The 11,869-nt window shown below is 48.6% G+C and overlaps 1 protein-coding gene across 1 annotated transcript; it reads left to right on the forward strand.

Annotated features, from left to right (window-relative positions):
* The first annotated feature begins 729 nt into the window (after window positions 1-729).
* On the forward strand, window positions 730-8,191 carry LOC131268945 (glutamate receptor ionotropic, NMDA 2B). The gene is made up of 3 exons (XM_058271250.1): window positions 730-918; window positions 1,175-1,294; window positions 5,744-8,191. Exons 1-3 carry the CDS (start codon window positions 745-747, stop codon window positions 8,189-8,191), a joined length of 2,742 nt encoding a protein of 913 aa, XP_058127233.1. The 5' UTR covers window positions 730-744.
* The last annotated feature ends 3,678 nt before the right edge of the window (window positions 8,192-11,869 follow it).

Here is an 11,869-nt window from a genome sequence, read left to right on the forward strand (position 1 = left end):
TCATCGTTTTAGAAATTCATTAATCTTTTAACGAATGGCACATCTCTAGTTTGTTCAGTTTTTGCAAAGAATGTCAACATTCTATATAGTTAGCGTCGAGAAAAGTAGTCGTTAGCTTGAGATGGCCTGAGCTGTTTACTTAGCGAATGGGATCTCGACATGTTGCGTGGAATCGTGTGAATTATTCAGTGGCATTTTTCAACGGAGACGAGAACACATTCCAAAATAATGGTTCCTTGATGCCTCTCGAAGATGGGAAGGGCCGCTAGTTGGGCTATTATCGAAGCCGGGATACACTTCGCACACTTTCGATAAGCCCGTATGCCACCCAATGCTAACAGCTGCAGGTGTATAGCCATGTGGCACATATTTGCTGCACCGTTCCGGAAACCGGAGGCAGTGTGCTGTGCAAGTATGCACTGTGAACGCTCCATTAACTCGAGTCCCGGTGCCGGTGCGAAGGGCGTCTACTGGTCTAAGGCTCACCCCCTTGCAGCCAGCGGCCCCTAAGGTACTTCTCCTTAAGAAACCTTCCCGGAAAGTGCTACATCCAGCCTAGCTATCGATAATTTTGATTTCGGGTGTGCGGGATATTGAGTTAGCTGTACCAATTTCCTCCTCTTTCATTATCGCAAACCCTGCCGTCGCTCACGCTCTCACCGCCTCGTTTGCCCGTTCTCCGCAGCCATCCTGAACACGCTGTGCAAGGAGTTCCTGCACGCCAACGTGACCGCCATCCTGTACATGATGAACTACGAGTCGTACGGGCGCAGCACAGCCTCCGCCCAGTACTTCCTGCAGCTGGCCGGATACCTGGGCATACCGGTAATTTCCTGGAACGCCGACAACTCCGGCCTCGAACGGCGGGCGTCGCAGTCGGCGCTGCAGCTCCAGCTTGCGCCCAGTATCGAGCATCAGGTAATGTCAGTTCTTCCCTTTTTCCCGGCCCGTGTCGTCTTCTTCTTTCGCTGTATAATTTTCCCCTTGCCTGCGTTAACGTGGCGCGATATAAAATAGAACGATGAAGCACCCCGTTCGCTTGCCGTGCGTCCTATAATTAGGTGCTGGGCTTTCAAACCAGCTCGTTAGCGATTTGCTAAGTTAGTTTCCATGCCCCCCCTCCCCCCCCCCCCCCCCCCTCGTTTGCTCACACCGCTGTCCTTTCCCGTTGCAGAGCGCCGCCATGCTCAGCATCCTCGAGCGGTACAAATGGCACCAGTTTTCCGTTGTTACGTCGCAGATCGCGGGCCACGACGACTTTGTGCAGGCCGTCCGCGAGCAGGTCGCTGCCATGGTGAGTACATCCCCGTCCTTTCGCCGGACGAACATATTTGTGCATACTTTTGTTCCACTTTATGTTTATTTTTATTTGTTGTTCCCCATTGATGGCGCATTGTTCCGATTCCGCCCGCTCATTGATTGAGCTTGTGGGCGGAAAGCCGTTTGCTCAAGGAAATAACGAGCAGCTTCCTGTTTTGCGTTCTAGAGGATATTCTCTATGAACATTGCAATAAACCACCGCTCGAATCAAAGGGAGGAATAGACAAACACATCTCAAGCGCTTGGAAAACGTTACACGATAACTACCCTGGAAGCGATATTTCCGAGAAATAATAAAAACAAGGTTTCAACGTAACTAACCTTGCCCAAGCCGAGGATAATCAAATTCGTTAAAGGAGCAAACGATATGCATTTGCGTTACACGTTACGGCGCCAGAATGTATGCAACTTACTTACACGTTACGGTTACTAAAAGAATTTTGGCATTGTTTTCTAATTAAAACTGAGAAAAATAGTTGAGAGTATCCCAATTTATCGACGGTACCTGTCAGTTTCCCCGTCGAGGTCCTATACAAAAGGTAAACAACACTTTGAAAAAACTCTAAAAAATGGCTGACCGCTGCGTTTCGTTTTTCCAACGTGTTGTTTACTTTTCGTTTTGGACAGCAAATTGACAGATCCTGACGGAAAAATCATGATAACCTCAACAGTTTGTTTTGGTTGCGACGCGTTCGTATTGCTACAATTATATTTTTATGATTTGTTGTGTTTTAGATAGGTATAATAATTGGGTTTTAGGGATCGTGAAGAACGAATTGATAATACACGGTGACATATTTCACAACCTGGGAACAACTGAACCTAGTCGATGGAGACGCCCAGTGGCTCGTGGCGTACAATCATTGCAGATAACAAAATGTTCAGTCACATCAGAGATTGAAGCTGAAGTTTTGTTCCATGAAACCCCCGGAGAACGAACGCTCGGGGGCAAATTACAATATTCCAACTAAATGTCGCGTGGGTTGGTGTGTGTCAAATAAGCCGGGCTGCATTTATGTACTTTTCGAAACTGTAATGAGGATAATGGGAAACTGATTCGTTATAAACGATAACTCAGATCCATTACTATTATCTGACGCAGACCAAAGCTATGATGACAGATGTGCCTAAACATTTCTGCTCGTTAGATTTCAATACTTGGGATATACTTATTTAAACTCAATTTTACAGAGCTACAAATAAATGTCTATATTTGAATTACAAAAACAAGAAGAAAAACACAAGTTGCATTAACATACTGACGTCGCAAATCGGCCTCAAAGTATAATTTTTCACAGTTTGTTTTCATTCCGTTCCTCTGTTCCATATTCTAGTGTTTCGTTGCATAATGCGGCAAGCGTAACACTAGACAGCTCGAGTGTTGTTTATCGAACGAACTACCGGTTTACTTCAGTAAAATAAAACGCTCTTTCGCACATAATCAACGTGCACTAAACGCACGCGACACACGGCAGACTCTAGAAACTTTTCCGCTACGGAAAATTGTCACGACATCCATCCAATTATGATTACTGCAATCGCTTCTAACTGCGTTCCATGCCGTGGTTTATTTGCTAGCTTTCAAAATGGCCCGATAGGATCGCATGCCGCTATCCGTGACTGCCAGCGCACCGGGCGGACCTTTCCGGGCCCCGGATCTCATTAGTTTTTTTTTTGCCGCACCACAGTCGCACAGTGGGTCAAATGGTGGCACATTGCAAGGAACACAAAGGACAAACAACATTATCGGTGCAGATTGATATTGCACAGAATGTTAGTCAATGTTGCAACAACCACAAGTGTTTTGCAAAATCGACCTATTTCTACGCCTTTTACAATTAAAAAAAAAAAATCTTTTGCGGTATTTGTGCTTTTGTTTACCATTTGACGAACACCAGAATTAAATGGTAATTGCTTTGAATATTATCTTCGTTCTCTGTATGTGCGCATTATTGATACTGTACATAAATTGACAGCTATAAGTTTGTGTTTCGTAACGTGTACAGGGTAAGTTGACGAAAATACTAATTTTGCTTAAAATATTTAACTACCAGATACGCCAAATAACATATTGAAAACAAAACTGGTGGAAATATTCCCCAAAGAGATTGTTCGTACCCAAGTTAAGTTAGTCTTCAATAAAATATGTTGCTGTTCACTGTTTTGTGAACAGTACTAGCGATTTTTTTGTTAAATTGTTACTTTCCAGTGTTTGTATTTAAATTATGGTGTTGATTAAACATTACAAAATGATACAATCATTATGAAATCGATCATTTTGAGCCGATAATTAGTACCATCAGCACATCGTAGCCTTTCCAAAATCTTGAAGGAGGCGCCCGGTAGGTGGTAAATTATAAACTCTTTCTAATGTTTGAGAAAATATTTTTCATTTTGTAAGAAAATAAAATTGTAATTCCTAGTCTTTTCAAATTGTATCCTAGCGTTTAGCCACCGTGTAACTGTGTTCCGCACAATCGTAGAGTGGTGCGTGCGGAGAAAAGCTATCAGTGCTGGCCGATCTTCCCAACAGGAGGAGCACGCGACGGCTCAGGTAGTCGGCTCAATGTGACGGCTGTGTTATCGAAACGTCAAGCCGCTCGAGCACTCTTGGGAACGCCCGAACCGTGGCGTAATCAAAGCATCTTCAATCGCCTCGTTTTGGCTTCCTTTCGCTTTGCGTCGGAAACATTCGTTCCTTCCGCGGCGAGGCTGGGGAGGAGCTTTTCGTTTTTATCATTACTTCCTTCCTCCCTAGGCCTGCTGCTGGCGGGGTTTTTGCGTTTGGTTTTTTTTTTCGGGGCCAGCCTTCCCAACCGCGGCCAGAGGTTGCCGTGGAATGACAATCGTTTTTTGTTCCTTCCCACCACCGCAGCCATTGTTGGGCCGGGCGCCATCGTTAAGTGCCGTTTTGAGTGCGCGACCGTCGCCAAAATCGACAACAAACATCTCGCCAACACCAAACGATGGGGGCGGGCAGGCGGGGCAGGCCAGCTCCAGGTTAGGTTGGCCGGCAACAGGGGTCCTTGAGCTATTGCTTTTTGATTTACGGCCTGCTGCCCTTGGACGGTGCCATTTTCCGCCCGACCATGAACTTTATTTCTGTCGACGGTGGTTGCGTGCCGTTGTTCATGAAGCAATGTTAATTTGAGAGAAAAATTGTCCCGCTCATTGGAGAGCCCATCAGATATAGCACAGCGGTATTCAAGGTGATATTATACACTTGCGAATGTGTGCTGCTATCTCTAAACTTCAACGTCATTAATTTAGATAAATTTGTCTGCGAATCAAAACAAATCATTGTCAAATTGTGACAGACCAATGACAGTCAGATTAGAACATGCAAAACATTTAGTCATTTTGTAGTTTGCTTGTTTGGTAAACTAATATATTTCTCGCTTTATTAATTAACAATAGACCGCCTTCTAAACTACTCTGCACAGTAGGATGAATGAAAGCTAGAAGGCCGTGTGTTTTAAATTTACCTTAAACCAGTTTTGAAACGTCAAATTTTTCGCGGCACATTTGATCCCTACTTTTCCTACTCGGATGAGAACTTCGTTTAGGGAATATTCTTTATTCCGGTTTTGTTTGGTTATCAAAGATTAAAACTGTTCACGAGCAATCCACAGGACTTTAAGCCGCTCCCTTGTTGACTGCCATGAAAAAGAGAGATCCCCTTGTCTCGTTCCTCGGTGGAAAACAAATAGAGAGGACGCGACACGGAGCTCATAGTTGCCCTCCTTCATCAGCAACCCCAGATGTTGCCGGTCAATATTGTCGTAATCCTCCTCGAAGTCATTAAAGACGTGACGTGCAGTTGTACTCACGATGTATCTGTAAGATCTGCCGAAGAGTGAAGATCTGGCGAGCTGTCGAGCGTTTGTTCATGAAACCGGCTTGATATTTATAGACGGCATATGGTATAGTAGTGCCATGGTAGTTCTCGCAGCTTTTTTGAAGACCTGGTACAACGACACCTCTCATCCCGTCCTAAGGCAGTTCTTTCTTTTCCCAAACATTTCCGCTCCAACCTGGATAAAGCTCACCAGAGAGCTGATCATCGCTTGCTTTTAAGCTGTCGCATCAGTTGCACAACCTCGTACAAGACAGTATCCAAGTGGTCCTCTTCAGTGCTACCTGCATCGTTCAACCAGCTCACCACAATTGAAGGTTGAACGAGGGCTTAAAGCGGGTGGTGACTTCAAGCAGACAGCCAGTTGTTGATATGGCTTCGAGAACAGGTCAAAGAGTTAATAGCGTTGTGACTCTACCAAGAATGGCCACTTGGTACAGCTCGCTAGGACCAAAGTGCGCAGCTGACAGCAGACTTGTTTGTTTGTTTGTTTGTTTTTGTAGACGTTTGTATTTGGTAACGCTAGTAACGCACGCTCCCTGTTGTTGTCCGTCGTGTCATTCGCAGGATCACTTCAAATTTACCATCCTCAACTCAATAATCGTAACCCGTCCGAGTGATCTACTGGAGCTGGTGAACAGCGAGGCGCGCGTGATGCTGCTGTACTGCACCAAGAGCGAGGCGATCGAGATACTGCACGCGGCCGAGGAGCTGCAGATCACGGGCGAGAACTACGTGTGGGTGGTGACGCAGAGCGTGATCGAGAACACGCAGACGCACCCGCAGTTCCCGGTGGGCATGCTGGGCGTGCACTTCGACACGTCGTCCGGCGCGCTGGTGAACGAGATCGCGACCGCCATCCGGGTGTACGCGTACGGCGTCGAGTACTACCTGAACGACGCGAAGAACACGGGCCGGCGGCTGGACACGCACCAGCTGTCGTGCGAGGACCAGGGCCGGGGCCGGTGGGACAGCGGCGAGGTGTTCTTCAAGTACCTGCGCAACGTGTCGCTCGAGAGCGAGTCGAACAAGCCGAACATCGAATTCACGGCCGACGGCGACCTCAAGTCGGCCGAGCTGAAGATCATGAACCTGCGGCCGAGCGTCAACAGCAAGGGGCTGGTGTGGGAGGAGATCGGCGTGTGGAAGTCGTGGCAGCAGCAGAAGCTGGACATCCGCGACATCGCGTGGCCGGGCAACTCGCACACGCCGCCGCAGGGCGTGCCGGAGAAGTTCCACCTGAAGATAACGTTCCTGGAGGAGGCGCCGTACATCAACCTGTCGCCGGCCGACCCGGTCAGCGGCAAGTGCCTGATGGACCGGGGCGTGCTGTGCCGGGTGGCGGCCGACCACGAGATGACCGACATCGACATGGGCCAGGCGCACAAGAACGGCTCGTTCTACCAGTGCTGCAGCGGCTTCTGCATCGACCTGCTGGAGAAGTTCGCCGAGGAGCTGGCGTTCACGTACGAGCTGGTGCGGGTGGAGGACGGCAAGTGGGGCACGCTCGAGAACGGCAAATGGAACGGGCTGATCCACGAGCTGGTCAACCGCAAGACGGACATGGTGCTGACCTCGCTGATGATCAACGCCGAGCGCGAGGCGGTGGTCGACTTCAGCGAGCCGTTCATGGAGACCGGCATCGCGATCGTGGTGGCGAAGCGCACCGGCATCATCTCGCCGACCGCCTTCCTCGAGCCGTTCGACACCGCCTCGTGGATGCTGGTCGGCATCTTCGCCATCCAGGCGGCCACCTTCATGATCTTCCTGTTCGAGTGGCTGTCGCCGAGCGGCTACGACATGAAGACGGTGCTGCAGAACGGCCAGTCGACGCCGTACCGGTTCTCGCTGTTCCGCACCTACTGGCTGGTGTGGGCCGTCCTCTTCCAGGCGGCCGTGCACGTCGACTCGCCGCGCGGCTTCACCTCGCGCTTCATGACCAACGTGTGGGCGATGTTCGCCGTCGTCTTCCTCGCCATCTACACCGCCAACCTGGCCGCGTTCATGATCACGCGCGAGGAGTTCCACGAGTTCACGGGGCTGGACGACTCGCGCCTCTCGCACCCGTTCTCGCACCGGCCCACGATCAAGTTCGGCACGATCCCGTGGAGCCACACCGATTCGACCATCTCGAAGTACTTCAAGGAGATGCACTACTACATGAAGCAGTACAACCGCTCGAGCGTCGCCGACGGCGTGACGGCCGTGCTGAGCGGCCAGCTGGACGCGTTCATCTACGACGGCACCGTGCTCGACTACCTGGTGCAGCAGGACGAGGACTGCCGGCTGCTGACCGTCGGCCAGTGGTACGCGATGACCGGCTACGGGCTCGCCTTCAGCCGCAACTCCAAGTACGTCGGCATGTTCAACAAGCGGCTGCTGGAGTTCCGCGCCAATGGCGACCTGGAGCGGCTGCGCCGCTTCTGGATGACCGGCACCTGCCGGCCCGGCAAGCAGGAGCACAAGTCCTCCGACCCGCTCGCCCTCGAGCAGTTCCTCTCCGCCTTCCTGCTGCTGATGGCCGGCATCCTGCTCGCCGCGCTGCTGCTGCTGCTCGAGCACCTCTACTTCAAGTACTTCCGCAAGCGGCTGGCGAAGAAGGACCGCGGCGGCTGCTGCGCCCTCATCTCGCTCAGCATGGGCAAGTCGCTGACGTTCCGCGGGGCCGTGTACGAGGCGACCGAGATACTGCGCCGCCATCGCTGCACCGATCCGATCTGCGACACGCACCTCTGGAAGGTGAAGCACGAGCTGGACATGACGCGCCTGCGCAACCAGCAGCTGGAGAAGGCGATGCACGCGCACGGCATCAAGCCGCCGCAGCTCAAGATCGCCTCCACGAGCGACATCATCGGCGTGACGGGCTCGGGCGGGACGCGGTCTGGGGCGCTCGTCGGACCACGCCCACCGCATCAGCCGCACCTGCTCGGTAACCTCAGTCTCGGTGGAAGCGCGCAGGACCTCTACCGCTGGTCTTACAAGACCGAGATAGCCGAAATGGAGACGGTGCTGTAAGTACCGAAACCGAAGGAATTGTGTCCGCAGCACAGTTGTGTTGCTTCTGAGCCCACCCAATACTAACATCGGAAAACAATGAAACACGTCCACACGCACACCTGACGAGTACCCGCCGTACGTTGTTGGTTTTTGTTTTTGGTTTTCTGTTCGCGCACCTCTTTACCGAACAGGTGTTTGTTTGCACCTGCGTGCACCGTAGAGACTTGGAGCGCGGGCACCGATAGACCACAGTTACAACGGCCTTTCAGTTACCGGGTGTTTTTTAACGGACCGGAGCCGTATTCGGATCGGAGTGTACCACCTAAACTATACAACACACAACCCCATCTAGACCTTCCGTAGCGCCAAATCGCATAGTTAGGGGCAAGCAGACACGATCCCGGTCCGGAGCTAACGTAACGGTTACCTCAACGAAGCGTCAAGATGAAGGTATTACGATACAGTTTTATCATACCAAGCCTTACCCCTAGGCTAGGTCCTGGTTGGAGATGTGCAACGAGATACGCATACGGGGCTTTGCCGATGGTCGATCCACGCGGTGTTGCAACGCGTGGTTGTTTCAAAGAAAATTATGCGAAGTTTGGAGCTATCGCATTCGATTTCATCAACTATATTCTGAACAGTTCCTCTAGAATCCTACAGCGATGTTTAACTAAAACGCAAGAACTCTATTCCTAAAGCTAGACCCGTTACGTAACGCTTCAGTGTTCTACCGGGCAGTATCAATACGATGGGTATTACGTTGGAGTAAACGGAGAAAAGTCAAAGGATTCAAACGATTCCGGTAGTTATCGACAAATACTTCAATATATGCCGTGTCAGAAAGAGCGTGTCCGTGCCTGATACTCACGCATGGAAACTCTACGTAACGGTTCTAGCTTTTACTGTTCAGGTCTTGCTGAACCCGAGTGAACCAGAATTGCTATCATCAGAACTCTTATCATCATTTGTATGGGAATTGTCCCACGTCAACCAGACTCAGCACGACTTTGTTTGTGCTCTGCAACATGCTCTGTTCGTAGGTTCTATCCGATCTCTGGAGATACCATGATCCGAGTTCTGATGATAGCCATTTTGTTACTCGGGATAGATTTGGACATCTCATTGCCAGAGTTCATTTTCGAAGTATGATATTTGCGTCGAGCTGGTTGTTTCTTGCACCTTCATCGCACGAACATCGGCATGGCCCCCAATGGATGAGTATTTCGCAGCGCATGCACTGAGTTTATACGGTTGTGCGAACTGCCATTGGTTACCGAAGCTCAAGAGTTGTTTTTGTTTTTGGTTCTCAAAGTCTTTTGCAAACGGCGGACCGGGGAGGGTTGCAGCAGCGGGAATTGTCACCGGACAGGGAGACTACATAGTTGCAGGTATCGAATCAACAGTTCTACGTAAGTTCAATATCAACCGAAGCAGCAACCCACAATACAAACTAACCAAAGTAAATCTTTAAGTCTACATTGATCTGACAGTGGCGCAGGGCCCAGAGCTATGCCAGGCACTGGAAGCTCGGTACGTAGCGTGTTCAATGTAACTAAGCATCTATCGTAACGCGGGACCTTGTGCAATTGCAAAAGTTTGCTCAACCCAGTCGTACTAGCAATCACCCATACCCGCACACTCCACTCACTGAGTATCCTAAATTAGCGAACACATTTTTTAAAAGCAACAGAGAATCACGCACACTCGAATGTGACTAACGCAATATTTACGTAAGTGGCTGTCGTCTAGTTAATACAATAGTTTTGTTGTTGCGTTCAGCTGCGTATATCCTTGTTCCTCATCTCGTTGTGCGAAATCCTCTGGATACGTAAGGGAAGCGAAAGGCCTTAGGTATCACTGTAAACTTAGTATCACTGTGTTTGGTTTTATTTGTCGTTTCGTACGAATGTTTTGGTGAACTACAGCGTTCGGGTTGTTTTAGGGTTTTCAAGCAATTCGATACGGTTTTGCTGCCGCGCTGTAACTGTAGTAGTTTCCACGCTAAGCTACTGTCACTGGTAATTATCATCCAGAGCATACGATGTACCTAATCCACCCAGCACAGGACATCAACTATGAACCCTACGGCATGGAGTGTTTGGTCTTGAAAACCGTGAAACAGAACAACCTGCCTGTAAAAACAAACTGAACTGGTAAAATTGTGTTTGTTGATTTTCCAAAAAGCACAAGCTGTAGCTCGTTACCAATGTCAGTAACAGGTGCATACGTACTAGTTATAGCAGCAGCATCATAGCCATAGGAACACGTGCCAAAACAATCGAGATTTACTGCAAGACAACACAATACTGAGCAGTATTGCATATCGGATTATTTTTGTGATCAAACTGGAAACTGACAGCAATGCGGAACAGCAACCATTCATATTATCTCTATGGGAACCTTCCCAGTGGGCCTCGGCGGGCTCAGACGCACAGGGCAGATGTGGATGTAAATGTGTGTGTTTGTGAGTGTGTGTTGTGTGTGTGTGTGAGCGCGCGCGTACCGGAACCACCGATGTAGCGGTTCCCTGGCACCAAGACTTGTCGTATACAGTTAATAGACGTCGACCCAACGAACCGTCAAAGTTCATCTATACAGTGAGAATGTATGGTAGGAGGTAGAGAGGCAAGGGGCGAGCGCAGGAGATCACCGATTAACATAGAAAGCAACAAAGCTGGGACATTGTGAGGACAGGTGCCAACGAGCAGAGAATATATATGTATATTTTAATGGATGTATACATAAGAATGTTCGTGTTGATACCCCGTACCATATACTTGTAGATGATATTTGGATACATTTTCCGCATTTTACGGTTACCCGGAGTGTTGCGCGTCCGTAAATCCGTTCGTGACTCTGCTGTTCGCAACACTACAACGTCGAAGCTGGCAGGACAATGAGCTCCGATGTCCTAGGAGATGTTTTCGTTTGTGTTTTTGATTTTGAAATCAGCACTTCACAACGCACACGTTATGTTCTCCACCGTTTCAGGCAAGAGGTAACCGATTGTAACGCAACAAACCAATACGGTTGACCACCACTGCAGACATTGTGTTGTAACCTCTTGTAAACGTGAATTGTTAGCCAATGCCTAACCGGCAGACTTAACGATGTTTAGCCGCAAAATAAGGAGCTGTAACAGCAGAAGGTCCCGTGTATTTGATGTATTCAATTCGTGCGTGCACTCAGGTATGCCACGAGAATTTCAAAAAAGAACAAAAAAAAAACTAGCGACACTAGCACATGCAGTGAGTGTGATGTGAAAACGAAAAAAACAGGATGGGTTTTTAATAGTAATGGATCGATGGAGATGGGAAAAAAACAGTTAACTTTATAGTAAACAAAAAACTAAAATACGCAAGTACGTTGAGCTGAAACACTAAGGCTAACAGAAAAGCGCACGTACATCTAAGCAACAAAAAAACAAGTGAACAAACAAACTTAAATACTTAAGTAAGAATGTCGAGATATACTGACAGCATGAAACAAAAAAACATACACACACATACAAATTCGTAGGCATGTAATAAATGAGTAAAATTGTGCTTGAAAAGTGTGGGAAACTTAAAAAAACATATATATATATATATAATTAAACAAAGATTTCAATTGATACAACATCCAGTTAAATTAAACAAAATGTAAACAAATAAACATAGCAAAATGAAAATCAATAAGAACAAATACATCCCA

The sequence above is a fragment of the Anopheles coustani genome, chromosome X, assembly GCF_943734705.1.
Source record: "Anopheles coustani chromosome X, idAnoCousDA_361_x.2, whole genome shotgun sequence".
NCBI lineage: Eukaryota > Metazoa > Arthropoda > Insecta > Diptera > Culicidae > Anopheles > Anopheles coustani.

Excerpts from the sequence above, each read along its gene's own strand:
- LOC131268945 (XM_058271250.1), top strand. The coding sequence starts at position 745 with ATGATGAACTACGAGTCGTACGGGCGCAGCACAGCCTCCGCCCAGTAC. Across the intron at positions 919-1,174 it reads CGCCCAGTATCGAGCATCAG|AGCGCCGCCATGCTCAGCAT; the intron begins GTAATGTCAGTT and ends TTCCCGTTGCAG. Across the intron at positions 1,295-5,743 it reads GCGAGCAGGTCGCTGCCATG|GATCACTTCAAATTTACCAT; the intron begins GTGAGTACATCC and ends TGTCATTCGCAG.